This window comes from Pelophylax lessonae (assembly GCF_965119305.1).
Source record: "Pelophylax lessonae genome assembly, chromosome: 10".
In the NCBI taxonomy this organism is placed as follows: domain Eukaryota; kingdom Metazoa; phylum Chordata; class Amphibia; order Anura; family Ranidae; genus Pelophylax; species Pelophylax lessonae.
In genome coordinates, this window is record NC_138777.1 from 66,376,441 (window position 1) to 66,394,424 (window position 17,984).

General features: G+C 39.0%; 1 protein-coding gene across 1 annotated transcript in view; it reads right to left on the bottom strand.

Annotated features, from left to right (window-relative positions):
- LUZP2 (leucine zipper protein 2) overlaps nt 1-17,984 on the bottom strand; it is a 950,181-nt gene that overhangs the window by 492,096 nt on the left and 440,101 nt on the right. Inside the window, exon 2 of the mRNA XM_082270449.1 lies at nt 12,701-12,818. Coding sequence (XP_082126575.1) covers nt 12,701-12,818 — 118 coding nt within the window. The remainder of the gene's footprint in view (nt 1-12,700; nt 12,819-17,984) is intronic.

Below are 17,984 nucleotides of genomic sequence, written 5' to 3' on the forward strand. Positions count from 1 at the left end.
TCGTATAAAAGCTGTCATATTTTGGGCCATATTCCATACTATGGGTTGTGTTTAGAAAGAGGCTTATTGTATATATATACAGTATATAGTATGTGTACATGAGTGTACATATGGTACAGCCCCATTACTCGTGGACTAGGAATTATCACCATTATAATCCATATCACGCCTCATTATCACTCTGCCATTTACTGGTGTCTTGATATTAGATTACTGTATACCCATATAAACTCCACCACTAAATTTTCCAGTACAAACTAAAACTTTATGCATAGTTTTACAGTATATACATACATCCATTATGCTTTTTTAACTTTGTTTTTTATACGTTTTACCTACAATCACCACAACCAAAGGGTCTTTTTATCATTTTTTAAAACATAAATATATATATATATATATATATATATATATATATATATATATATATATATATATTTATTTATTTCTTTTTTTTTACTGTATATATGGATCCACATTGAAAATATTTTTTAAATATTTTTATGTATTTCATTTAGTGTACTGTACACCTTTTCCTGATGAAGAGGCACAAAACATGTTGATGGTATTTTAACCCGTGTTCATGATCAATAAATACCCACCTACCAGAAAAATCCACTTGGAAGGAACTTTTTAATGAATGGGCGAGTATGCCGACCACACACTGGTTCCATTTGGGGGCCTATCTGGTATTGTACACCGGTTCTGATCGCTACATAGCATGGTGCCAGAATTTTCAGAAAACCCTAACGAGCATCAAGTGTGACCACCCGGACACTGCGTGGAGACAATCATATTCTCCACATGTGCTAAAATGGGTTGCTTGACCCTAAGATGGGATCCAGAAACCTTATGAATGTGAGTATACACTTACTACACTTTTTGACTTACTTTTACCATACATCCAACTGAATACTACCCTTAGAAGGATCTCTCTCGTAGCTTTTAATCCCCCTTATTTTATTTCTTTTTTTCTTGTCTTCCTCCTTGTCTCTGCTCATCTGGAGCATCACTGATTTATTGCATTTTGAATATTTCCCCTTACCTTACATTCACACCTATGTGTTTTTTTGGTTTGTTTTGCAGTTTGCAGAAATCCACTTCAGTCCATTTAATATGGTTTCTCAAGGTATACGTTCACATCCATGCGTTTTGCAGCCGCAGCTGGGGCATTTTTGGAAAGGGTCAGGATTTTTTTCCCGCATTTTGTGTGTAATAGTGTTGTGCTTGTGATTCGATTTTTGATGCGTTTTGTGTTTTTTTTCCCCTTTAAACACTGTATATAGCTGGCTGCCAAGGAGCAGGCCAGAAAGCCGTCCGCCGTGTCTTTAACAGCCAATGAGTCATCAGTTGTCAAGGGGATTCCCAGCTGAATGTAAAAAAAAAAAGAATTGATGGCAAAAAAATTGTGAAAAAAACAGCATCGGGTCCCCCAGGTCTATACCAGGCCCTTCAGGTTTGGTATGGATTTGGTGGAGACACCCCCACACCAAAATTTAAAAAAGAAAAGGCGTGGCAAAAATCCATACCAGACCCTTATCTAAGCATGTGACCTGGCAAGTCAGGAAAGATAGGGGACAAGCGAGCGCCCCCTCCCCTCCTGAACCATACCAGACCACATGCCCTCAACATAGGGAGGTGCTTTTGGGTGGAAGGGCTCTGCCTCCCCATCACAAAGCACCTCTTCCCCATGTTGATGGGGCCTCATCCTGACAACCCTGGGCAGTGGTTGTGGGGGTCTGTGGGCAGGGGGCTTATTGAAATCTTGAAGCCCCCTTTAAGAAAGGAGGTCCCCAGATTCCACCACCCCACGTAAATGAGTATGGGGTACAATGTAACCCTACCTATTCACCAAAAAAAAAAAGTATAGTGTTACAAAACACAAGAGACAGTTTTTGACAAGTCCATTATTAAAAATCGTGTCTTCTTCCTCCGGTGTTTCTTCTCCCTCTTCTCTCTCTGGTGGTTTCTTCTTCCTCCGCTGTCTTCTTCCTCCACTGTCTTTTTCCTCCACTGTCTTTTCCCTCAGCTGTTTTTTCTCCTTCCGCTGTTTCTTCTCCCTCGTAGCTCTTCGGTGATGTCTTCTTTGTTTGCCACTGCTGACCCACTAAAAACAAAAAGCACGGTCTTCCTCTGATGCTGGCTGTCTCCGTTTCTTCCATAGCCATGGGGTGTGGCCATCTGGTGACATCACCCTGAGACCCGCCCCTTGTGACGGTACACAAACGCATAATACATGAAAATTGCATGCAAAAATGCATAAAAAAAAGGGTTTGAAACACAAAATGCACTGCAAAATGTGATTAAAAAAGCATCAAGCTTTTTAGATGTGAGCCTAGACTTAATCATTATTAGAATTACCAAAAGTAAATTTTTAAATTATTTTTAGGTTTTTGTTCCCTAGGGCAGTTCCCAGTTCCCTCATGCCATTTGTTTGGCAATCCCTTTCCCATTACCTCAATAGGGAGCTGCACAGCCCCAGCTGCAAATTCATAGGTCGGTCTCTTCAGTGTTTGCACTATGGCAATTTCATTTATTCCTTGAAGAGTGTATATAATTGGAGTGCATTATAAACATTTTCTCTGTAGAAATCATTGGCATTTTAGGTATCAGAAAAAAAGCGTGAAGGAAGCTAGAGACTGTCTGGTCATTTTGCATCATTTCTTAGCATAAACCTTACAGAAGCAGGGGTAGGTGAGTATGAAACTTTGGCAGGGTGATTGATGGTGGCAGGCTAGCGTAAACCTGTCATTAAAGAAACATGGCGGCTATAATTTCTGATGTTTCCTTTGGAAAATCCTAGTTGTCAGGTTGTCATGCTAACTAATTTGTGTCAATACTTTAGAGTCATGGTTCCAGTACAAGAATGCAGATTAGAACTTTTGGCTTTCTCTGACTTTATTGATCTGTACACTCGTTCCTGGTCAGCAGCTAAGAAGGTATTGCAGGCAGCAAGTTAGCATGATAGCCAGTCAACCAACACTTTTAGAAGAAGGTCAGAAATATCTAACTTCCCCTTGTGAAAGCTTTACTTTGAAGTGTACCTTCACTTGTCCAGTCATGTTTATCAAACCAGATAGTGATGATTGTTAAATGTATTTATTAAGTATATTTCCATTCTGCCTACTGCATTTCCTTAGAAGATACTTTTTTCTTTAGCTTTTACATACTAGAGGAGGACACTAGAGATAAGAGTCAGACCACAGAATCTCCTGAGGTCTAAGGCTGGGTTCACACATATACAAATTGTATGCCTTTTAAACAGCATCCAATTCACATAACATGTGACTGTGACCGGCTATCAATGCAGCCGGTTCACACATGTACGGGGCTGCCGCGGTGCGGTTTTGAAAAGGGTCCTGTGGGTTTTTGGGTCCAGTACAGGTGCGAATTCAGGTAAAAATTTGTACCTGAATCGCACATAAACCAGTGAAAAGAAATGCACTGGACTCCGGACTGCAAACCACAGCCGCATACGTGTGAGACCAGCCCAAAAGTTGTTCTCAACTCAACTACATGACCCCATGCTTATAACATATGTTGTGCACAACAGTATCAATCAAAGACCTCTGTAGTTCACAGGAATGGAAATACTATATGTATGACACTCTACCTTTCAGTTCAAAAGATGACCTCCCCAATATATATCTAAAAGGGGTGCATATATAAATCTTTTAGATGTGTGTCTACAAAAGTATATTTGAAAGTAAACCTCTTTGTTGTAAAAGCGGTAACATTTAAAAGTAGTGGTTCCCTAATGTATTCCATCAGCAGTTTTAAAGTTACTCCTTTTTTCCTTAAAACATGTAGCTTAAGCAAAATTAACAGTGTTGTTACTGATATGCAGTTTTCAATATCATTGTCAAAATTCAGTAGCTAAGCCCTGATGTGCATCTCTAACCACTTTCCTTCGTCCCTGGCATATACCTACTGTCAGGGTTTTTTCACTAAGTATGCACCAATACTTAGTCAGCACAGGTACCAACAACTCCAGCAGTCACAGGTCCTGTCCCCTTTCAGATTTCTAGTCAGCGTGGACCCACAGTGAGAAACAACCAATTGCTGATATGTAAAAAATGGAAATATCTACGCTAAAACATATACTGGTCGATAAACACATGAGCAGCTCGCATACATTTTGTTGATTGCAAAATTACAGATAAATAAAAGTCCAAATGCAGAGCTTTAAAACAAAATGTAACAGTCCATATACATTGAGGATAAAATTGAAAGACTCGATCCCAACAACAGCTTGAGTGTGAAAGTGTAGCACACCACAGTGCCAGCCAAATCTTCCTACCAGAGTCGAATGAGGTTGGTGGAATAGAAAACATACAGCATCATATCCTTTTGGTATCATTACCCGTGTATGTGAAATCACTAAACGGCATATCCAGCATAAAAGTGTAGTCTGCCTGATATTTTCACTTGGATTGATTCCTACTCAGCTGAAGTGGTTGGCATCTGTACATCTGATTATTGATATTGATCATGGCGCATTTCTATATGCCTATCATCCCTGGTATTTTTCAGGAGGGGGGGGGGGCGCTCGCTCGCCCCCACCCCCATCCTGGCAAGTCAGGCTGTGTGCTCGGATAAGGGTCTGGTATGGATTTTAGGGGGAACCCCACGCCGTTTTTTTCAGCAATACTGACATAAACTAAATTGCCCACTGGCCAAGAGATTCGATCTCACAACCATTGGAATTGCAGGACTGGTATTCTACCAGCTACGCCACAGTCAAGTACGGCTAGGTTAAATACACTTTCCCTGCCTAACTAACTAAATAACTCCTATTTCACCTTACACACAGTGGATGAGATAAAAGTTAGAGAGAGTGCATTCAGCTTAAGCAGGCTTGGTGGCGTAGGTGGTAGAATACCAGCCTTGCAATGATAAGAGCTGTGCCAGCCAGTGATTTATTTATTGGAATTCAGAAGTCAGAGAGTCCATGTTAATGCGGGAACTCAAAGTTCCCGCAAAGAAGCCCATTTGCTCGTCATTTGACGAACGAGCGAACAGCCAATGTTCAACTCAAAGCTCATCCCTACTCTTCACATTGCCTCATTCTGTACACTGTGCTGTACACTGCCTACACCAACCTTACAGGCCCATCAGCTCCAGCGTTTATGTCTGGGGGGTATAGTGGGTGATTCATTGTTGCCATTGGGGGATTTATTGTTGCTGCTTGGAGATTTATTGCTGCTGATGAAGGTTATTTTTGTTGCCATTGAGGGAGTTATTTTTGTTGCCATTGGGGATTCATTGATGCTGTTGGGTGATTTATTGTTGCAGCTGGATGATTTGGTGTTGCTGCTAGGAAATTTTAATGATGTTGCTAAGGGGTTTATAGTTGCTGATGGAGGATTGACTAATGCTATTGGAGGATTTATTGTTGCTGCTGGGGGGTTATTATTGGTGCTGGGGGTCTATTGTTGCTGGCAAGAAATCTCTTGATGCTGAGGGGGGGAATTATTCTTTCAAAGAGTGTTGTGCTGGGAGGTAGGTAGAGGCAAAGACAAGAGGAGGTGCAGGGAGGTGAGCAGGGGGACAGAGACAAGGATGATTTAGGGGTGGAGGGGGTACCTACACTTATTCTCTAAGAAAAAAACTTGTGCGTACTGTCCTGCACAAATTAGTGATGCATGACTGTCAAAGTAAGGGCAAAGAGGCCTGACATCTGGGCTGCAACTGACAACCCAGTTGCATCAGGTTTAAAATAGCACAGGGAAATATTTGGCATTCAACAGGGTGCCAATAGCAGAAATAGCAGAGTGGAGTAGAGTTTTTGTTATGCACTGTTAATTAGTTTATATAGTTCATATTTGACAATGATTTTTGTACACTTTGGAAACACAGATGTTTGCTTAAGGCTTCTTTCACACGGTCCGCCTCCGCAGGCGGATCCGTGTTGCTCAGCGGGGATCGATCCGCGATCCCCGCTGAGCCGGGCGGATGACAGCTCCGTCTCCGCTTGCAGAGCGGAGAGGGAGGTGTCTCAGCACCCGCTGCCCTCTATGGGGGATCGGAGGAGAGCGGACCGCTTGTCCGCTCTCATCAGATCCGCTCCGCTCCGATTACTGAACGGATGGAAAAAATAGGGTTTCCATCCGTCCAGATTTCAGCACAGGATCGGATGCGGATGGCAGCGGGTGTCAGCGGAGGTGACCTCCGCTGACACCCGCTGCCCCATAGAGCTGCATGGAGGATCCGATCAGATCCGCCTAAAAAACTGACAGGCGGATCTGATCGGACCGCCCGTGTGAAAGAGCCCTTAAGGATTCATTTTCCATTTCAACAAGTCCATATCATAACTAGGGATGATCGAACTTTTGAAAAGTTCGGTTCAGCCAGAACATCCGAACTACCCAAAAGTTCGGCCCGGATTTAAGAACCCCATTGAAATCAATGGGACCCGAACTTCGGTAATCAAAAAACACAATTTTAAAGCCCTAAAACCCAATAAATGCCCCTAAAAAGTGCCTAGGGTTCTGGGTCATGCCCCATTAACTATTAATCACACAAAAAAAAGTTCTTAAAAATTGTCATTTTTGATAAAAAAGCCAATTATTGAAAAAATTAAAAAAAAATAGATTTTTACTTTGGATTTCCTATGGGGGGGGGGGGGTCTAAGAAGTGTACCTGTGAAGTTTCAGCTCTGTAGCATGTCCAGAAAGAGAAAAAAAGAGATCGTTTGTATTTTGTCACTTTCAGAACACTAATATGGCTCCGCTCCCGTAAGCTTTTTTTTTTGCTGCAGGCGTTGATAGTGCTTTTTTGAGCACATGTTTGGAGTCAGGCAAGACATCTGAACATGTCTATAGGGGTATATATATACATACACCTATGTCTGTATATATACACCTGTACATATATAGGTGTTAAAGGAGCAGAACACTATACTTTTGCTAATGAAATAATTTCCATTAATATGGCTAGGCTCCTAACACACCTATATATGTGTAAATGTAAAATACATATCAGTGTGTGTGTATATATATATACCCCTATACATAAGTTCAGATGTTTTGCCTGCCTCCAAAGAACCCAAAAAAAATGCCCAAAAATGCAAGCGCCAAAAAAAAAAGCCCAGGCATTTTTTTGGGGTTCTTTGGAGGCAGGCAAAACATCTGAACTTCTGTATAGGGGTATATAAAAACACACACACTGATATGTATATTACACTTACACATATATAGGTGTGTTGGGAGCCTAGCCATATTTGCAAATTATTTCATTAGCAAAAGTATAGTGTTCTGCTCCTTTCACACCTATATATGTGTATGGGTATATATACATATAAGTGTGTGTGTTTTTATATACCCCTATACAGAAGTTCAGATGGTTTGCCTGCCTCCAAAGAACCCCAAAAAATGCCAGCGCCAAAAAAAAAATGCCCAGGTTTGTTCTTGCAGGCATTTTTTGGGCATTTTTTTTGGGTTCTTTGGAGGCAGGCAAAACATCTGAACTTCTGTATAGGGGTATATATATATATACACACACACTGATATGTATATTACACTTACACATATATAGGTATGTTAGGAGCATAGCCACATTAGCAAAAGAATAGTGTTCTGCTCCTTTAACACCTATATATGTGCAGGTGTATATATACAGACATAGGTGTATGTATATATATATATATACCCCTATAGACATGTTCAGATGTCATGCCATTGCCTGACTCCAAATATGTCCTCAAAAAAGCACTGGCAACCCCTGCAGCATAAAGAATGCTGACGGGAGCGGAGCCATATCCCTGCTCTGAAAGTGACACAAGAGAAACGATCTTTTCTCTATAGCGGTCACCCTGATATGGAAGGGTATTGTCACCCTTCCATAGCAGTCACAGTCAGTTAACCCTACACTACACTACGGTCCCCTTACACTTAACACTTTCCCTACAGAAACTGAATAAATGAAAGCTAACTATAGTGAAAAAATAGCACCTAACTACACTAGATATCCCTTTCCTCACACTAAAAATAGCTAAATGACACTTTGTAACACATTGTAACAGAACAGCATTCCACTCTCTTTCATGTCCCGTATAAGAATGCTAGGTATTTGGCGGGGGCTATCTTATATACTGGGGGGCGTATTCACTAATGATTGGACTATGGACCCCCTAGTCACTCCAATCACATTCCTAGCATTCTCCTGCCCCTCAATTGGCTTTTACTGATGGTTCTGGTCCAATCACGGGCTTTTAAAGCCCATCTCCTTAACCATTGCATTTTGGTCGGTTCTGGTTGCCGAATTCCGAACTTTTTGGGGAAAAAGTTATAAATTCGGCCGAACCTCGAACAGCCAATGTTCAGGTCGAACCGATGGTCGACCAGAACCGTTTGATCATCCCTAATCATAACTGGTTGTTTTTAAAATTTATCAAATCCCAGTTACTAAAATCGCTTTCTCGTGTAATGTAATTTTAAAAGTTGTGCTCAATTGTCTTAAATCTTTAAAATCTGCTTAAAAGAATAGCTGGTGATCAGTAGGTCCTTGTTCAAGTGCTTGAAAATATCTCATAAAAAAAAGTGGACTTTTTAGGCACCATACAACTGACAACATTTATGCAAAAATAATACATTTCATTACATGCGTATGTACAAAGTGTATATAATTATGTAAAAGATTTTTATTGAATATGCTCGTCTATCTAGAATATGTACTTAAGCTCCTGAAGAAGCACTATGCCGTGAAACATGTACGATAACAGACTATGTTAACCCATGCCAATCTTCAAACTTTGACAGCCTCATGTTCCCTGGCTGCTATAGTGATACCTCCATGGGGTGGGTTTCGGCTTTGAGCCTTTATAGTAGCTTGTTTTTTGACTGTATAGTTTTATTCTCAATCTCAATTTATCAAAGTTTTTCTATGTGATATACTGTATATATATGATTATGTAATAAAATGTATTATTTTTACAAAAAACATTGTCTGTTGTATGGTGTCTAAAAAATCCATGTTTTTTACGGGATATTTTCTAGATTGGTTAGGATGTGGCACTTTGCTACCTTTATACACATCCACAATACCACCCTGTAATGAAGTAAATACTTTAAATATCTTGTTCAGGCACTTTTTGTTATGGGGTGACAACTGTCTTCCACTTGTGCTACTGCATTGTCACCCTGTCACAGGTTCCCCTGGCAGTGAAAGGCAAGAAACTGCTGCAAGATATTTTATAGAGCGGTATATCTGAAACTATAACTATATTTTTCATTTTAAATAGAATAAGGAATGTTCTAGTTTGTAATTTCACTTCACGTCCTGTCTTGTATACACAGTGAAAAGTGAGAGGAAATCCTAAACTGTCAGCAAAATAAGTGTCCCGATTGTAAGATTTCTCCTCTATTTCTGTACCGGCTGGTGACAACCTAAAATTGTGTTTCAGTACAAAAGTCTCTTATAGCACACATAAAAATGACCACCTTGACAAATAGAGAGGGAGAATCTTCCAAACAAAGACAGAGACACCAATAAAAACCTGATAAGGGTTATCCCTCTTCCCTATTCAATCCAAAACAAAAAAATGACTATAACACCAAAGAACTCAACCATTGAAAATTCACAAGCCAATACATAGAGCTGATGAAAATGTATAAACTTTACAAAAATGGTACCATTTTCAGTTTTCCATTCTGAAAAAAACATTTTTATCAAGATTCTTGTTATGTATAATCTAATACTAAGAGACATAAACAATCTGTCAGGATAACAAATACTTGTATAGATGTCAGCAAATGTACACATAATCATAAATGATACAATAAATAAAAATAATAATAATAATAATAATAATAATAAAAACTCATGGGTATTACATAAACTGATAGAAATTGCTCAGATCCAGTGTTCATTGAATTAATTTACAGATGTTAAAACGGGAATGATAAAGTAGTTGGATAAAACCACAGCAAATAAAAACAATGTTGCAACGATGTAAAAATAGTAGAGTATGATCGAAACATCAAAAAACTTGACTCGTTTCGTGGACTTATAATGCCACTTCATCAGGAGTAGATGTTGGTTTCGTATCTAAAAAATATATGTATGTGTATAAATATATATAAAGCAACAATAGCTATATAATAGATGAAGACTGGACAAAAGAAGGAGAAGGGAGAAATTGATCTCTCGGTATGTCAAAAACTTACATGGCAATTGTTTTGCCTACTAACATAAGAGGCAAGACATAGGGCCAGAGGTCTCCCATGGGAGCTGAGGGAACACAGTTCAACCGGGCAGAGGCAACGGCATCACACACAAGGAGATATGGGCCAAGCTGAATGGAGTAAAATGGTGCATGTGAGCAGCAAAGAAAGTATATATAGATATTGCACAGTATATAAACTAGTACAAGATATATCAATTATAAAAAATAAGGTATATATATATATATATATATATATATATATATATATATATATATATACTGTATATATAATATATATAGTGCTGCTTAACAATTACTAGAGTGTAAAGAGTATATTAAAGTAGTGACACCTAAGGGGATATTGATGGAATATAAAGTAAAAGCCGAATGTGAGATGTTAAAAACCTGACTGTGAAGGAACACAGAAGTGCAAGAAGGGAGCCCCGGTCGTAGAGACCACATGGGAATAGTGAAAAGTAAAAACCAAATAAGGAGGTGAAGGAGTAGAAAGTAAGAGGTAGAATAGGAAAGACAAAATTCAATAATATAGATGTAAGAAAGCGACGGACGCCTTCCCCCTCTCCCTTCACCTCTCTCGGCGCGGGGGATCGGGTGGGCGGGACCTTCGCGCATCAGCGCCACGCATTACGCCGACGCAGTGCGTCATTTTGGTGCCAATGCGCCGGCGTTATCAATCCACTCTCAGTGCATTTGGATCACCTGCGGGTTGGTCTACCTCGGCGTCCTGACCCTCTTGTTGATCCATCGTATGCACTGGCGTGACGCTGGGGACACAATGTTGGGGCGATGTTCTTGGACTCACCCATTGGAAGCCTGGGCTATGCTTTGTGGTATTTATGCATTTCCTTTTATCTCTCACTCCCCATGCTTTCTCACATCTATATTATTGCATTTGGTCTTTCCTATTCTACCTCTTACTTTCTACTCCTTCACCTCCTTATTTGGTTTTTACTTTTCACTATTCCCATATGGTTTCTACGACCGGGACTCCCTTCTTGCACTTCTGTGTTCCTTCACAGTCAGGTTTATAACATCTCACATTCGGCTTTTACTTTATATTCCATCAATATTCCCTTAGGTGTCACTACTTTAATATACTCTTTACACTCTAGTAATTGTTAAGCAGCACTATATATATATTATATATATATACCTTATTTTTTATAATTTATATATCCTGTACTAGTTTATACACTGTGCAATATCTATATATACTTTCTTTGCTGCTCACATGCACCATTTTACTCCATTCAGCTTGGCCCATATCTCCCGGTGTGTGATGCCCTTGCCTCTGCCCGGTTGCCCTGTGTTCCCTCAGCTCTCATGGGAGACCTCTGGCCCTATGTCTTGCCTCTTATGTTAGTAGGCATAACAATTACCACGTAGGTTTTTGACATACTGAGAGATCAATTTCTCCCTTCTCCTTCTTTTGTCCAGTCTTCATCTATTATATAGCTATTGTTGCTTTATATATATTTATACACATACATATATTTTTTAGATACGAAACCAACATCTACTCCTGATGAAGTGGCATTATAAGTCCACGAAACGCATCAAGTTTTTGAAGTTTCGATCATACTCTACTATTTTTACATCGTTGCAACATTGTCTTTATTCGCTGTGGTTTTATCCAACTACTTTATCATTCCCGTTTTAACATCTGTAAATTAACTCAATGAACACTGGATCTGAGCAATTTCTTGTTAAATAGTTTTTAGTAAGATTATTTCAAATAGTAACAAACAGGGAAAAGAAATCATAATAATAACAGAGAAAAGCAAACTCATAAAACTTTGATATTATGGCCAGTAGCACATAGGTGCAGTTATGTAATCTAACTTCATGCCCATGTAGATAAGCCATTACAGCACTAAGAAATCCAAATATACAAATGGCATTAATACTTATAAGATGGGGTCGCTGACGGCCATTCTCTAATAGGGCCACCCCCAACCCCCCTGAACACCCCAAATGGGTACACACTGTGTCCAGTTGGGGGGGAGGGGGTAGACCCTCCGACAGCTAAACATCCGCGGAGGATCTGAGCAATTTCTATCAGTTTATGTAATACCCATGAGTTTTTATTATTATCATTATTATTATTATTATTTTTATTTATTGTATCATTTATGATTATGTGTACATTTGCTGACATCTATAAAAGTATTTGTTATCCTGACAGATTGTTTATGTCTCTTAGTCCCGACCTCCCTTGTTTATTCAATTGAATAGGAATGGAGACGCATGGCATATCCCACCATGCGTCTCATTTAAAGTCCCAAACTCCCCCCCTCTTTTTTGCATGTATAATCTGATGTTATCTAGGTAGACAGGTACACAGCACCCGCTAAGAGGTTTTCAACACCTAATGGTGCCTGGAGAAATATACATGTGTTATATAACATAGCCAATACATCTAGGGAATAGTAATCTGCAATATACAAAAATTATATTTTTGGGTTTAGATACCTTTTAAACATAATAATGCACCCTTACAACAAACATCCTTACCTGGATATTTCCGTTGAGGCCTTCCAGTTCCTTGGAAGTTTTGGAAAGCTGCCGGAGGATGCTACTTCTCTCCATGAAAACCTCTTTAAGTTGCTTTTCCAGGTCATCGTAGCCCTGTCTAGCAAGGAAGACATGAGTCAGTTACGTATCCTTCACAGTGACTAATTCACCAATTAGATAGCAAACAGAAAACACAGTGTCCAAACAACATGAAAAGGTTATACTCGTAATGCTAATATCAATCTGTCATCTTGGTCAAAGTACACGTACATATTGGACAAAATACAAAGTTCAGCTACTGTCATAAATCAGACTTTTGCTCATAACCATTTTTCATTCTTTATTATCAAGTCCAGAAGAAAAACATAAAAACAGCAAGCCTTGTACATAAACAAGGCTCTACTCTCTGCTTGAAAAACCTTGAAGGATAGGTCCATAAGATTAGAGCTCTAGCATAAAATTTGCTAATAAAAATGGTCTATCTATCTATCTATCTATCTATCTATCTATCTATCTATCTATCTATCTATCTATCTATCTATCTATCTATCTATCTATCTATCTATCTATCTATCTATCTATCTATCTATCTATCTATCTATCTATCTATCTATCTATCTATCTATCTATCTATCTATCTATCTATCTATCTATCTATCTATCTATCTATCTATCTATCTATCTATCTATCTATCTATCTATCTATCTATCTATCTATCTATCTATCTATCTATCTATCTATCTATCTATCGAGATAATAATGATTATTTTACGTCTCTAAATGCCTCTAAGAAATCCAATTTACCCAATACTTTAGGCAAGTATGAGGGAATAGGAAACCTGGGAAGAGAAGATAAATTGTAGATAAGGCAAAAAAAGCTATTTAAGTAACACAATAATCCAGTTTTCAAAATAAACCTGGCATCAGAGAAGTATAGAGTTTGCCATTGCTGACCTCCTTCTGAAAATTCTAGTTGCTGATCTACTGGGTTCATTACTTAAGTCATTGACCCAGAATACGTATGTAAATAAAAGTAATTTGTTCCAGGTCAATGACCTAAATGGGTTGATTTAACAAAAAAATAGAGTTATCTTAGTAAAATGAATATTCACTGAGCATAGTAAATAGGATGAAGCTGTGATCCTTTCAATCAACCAGTCAGGTGCTAGTAAAAATCCATTTATTTTTTTTAAATTTCCTTCACTCGTGAATGTTTATTAAAGTTAACACAGGATGACCCTATTTACTGTGACTCCCTTTGCAAACTAAGCATACACTTTTTAAAATGACCATCCACTTTGCAAAGTGAACATCCTCCCATCCTTTAGTAAATCAACCCCACAGAGTTATTGCGACCCTATCACCACAGGGTCATTTTTACCCAATACATACATATATTTAAAAAAAAAAAGAAAACCTAATATGAATACATTTTTAAGGGCCCATGTATTGAAAATCTACCCACCTCCCCTCTCTAGCAGCTGCAAATATTCTGCACTGTGTGCAATACTTGCTTTCTGGTCAGGAATCGCAGAGGCAATTGGGAGGGGCAAGTATTTGTCTCATCCAACAGCTGGGCAGCTAGCTGCAGTTAGTCTTGAAGTGATTCTAAAGGCTTAAAGTTTTTTAACCTTTATGCATTCTATGCATGAAGATAAAAAAAACTTCTGTATGCAGCAGCCCTCCGAATACTTACCTGAGCACCATTGAGATCCAGTGATGTGCAGGAGAGTCTTGGCTCTCTGGGGACTCTTCCTCCCCATTGGCTCAGGCAGCAGTGGGAGCAGGAGTGAACCAATGAGAAGAGAGAGGGGGCAGGGCCAAGCTGCTTGTCTGAATGAACACTGAATGTGTCCCCACAGCAAGCTGTTTGCTCTGGGGGCACTTGGAAGGAGGATGGTGGCAGGAGCACCAGCGGGGACCTGAGAAGAGGAGAATCAGGGCAGCTCTGTGCAAAACCGCTCCACAGAGCAGGTAAGTATAACATGTTTGTCGTTTAGAAAAAAAATGAAAAAATGACTTTAATATCATTATAAATACACGGGCCACTAGAAAGGTAAGTAAATCCAAATTTCTTTAACAGGTGACCTATTGGGTAAAAGCAACAGCATTGAAATGATATCCAGGTATTTTCAGAATGAGAGGTCAGCTGCCTATCTTATTCTCTCAAGATAGGATACTTAGAAAAAAAAAGCTGAAGAAGGGTATTCTGACTTAAGGCAACCATGCAGTGCATTACCCATGAAAATTTTTTAGTCTCATTCATATGATAGTACTTGACTACATTACTGGCTATCTTTGCGGACCATTCACAAGGCACAAAAACACAGTCAAAGTGTACTAGGGCAAATTTTCCATCCCCCTACCAAGTTGTAGATTCCCTTTATTTGGGTAAAGTCACTTACTTTGTGGGTGGACAGGGTTTTTCATGATTTGCAAAGGTTGGTTCTGCCTCTTTAACCCCGGCTGCTGGGGGCACCATAAAAACAGGTGACTTCACAACTTGGCCACTGCAAATTTACCATGACATGGCAAGTTGACAGGCACCATCACTTGTCAAACTCAATGTGTGAACCTGGCCTAAGATTGTTAGGTATACATTGTTTATAGTTATGGGTTTATAAATTCAAGTAAAGATTTAAACCCCAAAATAGTGTTGTAGCCACATTCATATTTTTATTATTTCATTAGATTTATATTCTGCTTAAAATATGCATTTTGGGGCGGGATGATAATGGGTGTGTGCAATTCTATATCCTAGAGATGTCAATACTTAGTCACTGTACTGTATCAATAAAAGTAAAAGCACTTTAAAAGAAGCCCCTTTTCACCTTTGTAGTTATAGGTATTGTGGAGAAATTGTTCTTCAAAGCCCACAAAAGAGCCACTGAAATCACAGCTCCTTTCCTCCTTGCATTTTGGAGAATTTTGAGATCCCTTCTAATGTAAACAAACAACAGGTTTAGAGTGATCTTTGAAGATGAATTACTTTACAGTACAAGCAGCTAGTGAGGATTTGTTTTAATGCTCATTCAGGGCTCATTTACACCTGTGTTGTCCTTTGAAAAATGATCTGTGTTGGATCAATCTTCAGAGAACTTCCTCTTGTTTTAACCCCTAAAAACCTGTAAAACCATGCTACAACTGTGTGCACTGCATTGCATGCAGTTGCAGCACAACTCATTCAGCTGACAACTTGCCGACCACCTACCATGTGCAGGTCAGCTCTATTGCGCAAAATCATGTACCTGTAGTTCCTTCCATGCAATAGCCACTAAGGGGCACGCACGCACTGCCGGAGCCGCCATCACGCTCTGATTGGACAGAGGAGAAGCCAATCAGCAGGACCTGGTGGACCTGATGTCCGCCAGCCACCCGTGATCGTTCCTGAGACAGGCAGAATGGCGATCTTCCTATGTAAACAAGGCAGATTTCCATTCTGACAGGGGAGAAGATAGAGATCTTGTGTTCCTGCTTAGCAGGAACATTGATCTCTTTCTTCCCCCAGTCAGAACAACCCCTACACAGTTAGAAAGCACCCCCAAGGGACATATTTAACCCTTTGATCGCCCCTGTTAACCCCTTCCCTGCCAGTGTCCTTAGTACAGTAATATTGCATATTTTTAGCACTGATCACTATAATAACGTCACTCAAAAGTGTCAGTTAGGTGTCAGATTTGTCCACTGCAGTCCCACTAAAAATCGCTGATCGCCGATATTACTAGTAAAAAGTTAAAAATAAAAATGCCATAAATATATCCCATAGTTTGTAGACGCAATAACTTGTGATCTTTTTTTTTTACCAAAAATATAGCAGAATACATATTGGCCTAAATTAATGAAGAAATTCGATTTTTTTATTGGATGAGTTTTATAGCAGAAAGTAAAAAATAGTGTTTTTTTTTTTTTTTTAAATTGTCGCTCTTTTTTTGTTTATAACGCAAAAAATAAAAACTGCAAAGGCAATAAAACACCACCAAAAGAAAGCTCTATTTGTGGGAAAAAAAGGACATCAATTTTATTTGGGTACAGTGTCACACGACATACGCATTTGTCAGTTAAAATAATGCAGTGTCATATCGCAAAAAATAACCTGTTCATTTCAGGGATAAAACCTTTTGGGGCTGAAGTGGTTAAACAGGGCTGTGTTCAGTGGGTGGTATTGCCTGCCAAGAGCAACATTGGGGACTGAGGATAAATTCTGCAGCGCCAAAATGCAAAGCATTGCGGCCACAGCATATATACCCCCCCCCCTACACCCGCTTCCTTTGCAGCTTAAGGGGGAGCAGTGTAAATGTGGCCCTACTGTTTGTTAGAAATATGCAAATACTTTTATTTGCACTCTAACATTATTATTCTCTATACCAGCCTTTCTCAACCTTTTCAACACAGAGGTCCCCGGAAAATAAATTTCTAGTCTTGGGGAAAATCTACAACTCATGACACAAACATGTGACAGTCAGTGGGAGGAATGCTCCTTACTCTTGACATTATTGGGAAGAATTATCCCCTTACAGATAGCTAAAAGGAACAATGGTGTCTTTGGAAACTTATCTGAGAGGCAGAAATTGCCCATTGCTCAAGGAACCCCTAGCAACCTCAGGAGGAACCCTAGGGCTCCATGGAACCTTGGTTGAGAAACCCTGCTCTATACTGTAAATGTATCTAAAAGATCCTGCTAACACTTGGTAAACTTTTTTAGAATTAATCAAAATGAACTTATCTTCCTAAAATCAATTTTTTCCCCTTTTTTTTTCCTAAATAGAAACATGACTTTAGATTCAGAGCTATAAAAATGAAAAGTCCATACTATTAGAATTACATGAAGATAAAAACTTGTGCTTAGAAATTGGATTTTTTTTCATCCCCCCAAAAGATTTCCAAAGGAAACTGTAGATAAAGTACATGTTACTTTTATATAAAATAGAAATGATAACATAGAAAAATAATTGTGCTTTTTCAGGACCCTGCGGGAAGTGACTCTTTGTACACGTTCTATGCAGACACAACTCCGAGAGTGCTTTAGAAATGCATAGTACAACACTGCTTTCCACATAAGGTTAGAAATAGAGCTTAATTTTAAAATATTTTACATTCTCTTGAGGTTTTGAATTTACTACATATATACTGGATGTATTCAAAAAAACGTGTGCTTTAGCAGCATTTTCATTTTATGAAAATTCAGCTTTGGTTTCCACCCGTCAAATAAGTGAATAAGAGTGAAAATCTCAACGGGAGTCACAGATTCAATTCCTTCTGTTCCTTTCTATCTCTTTGTGTAAA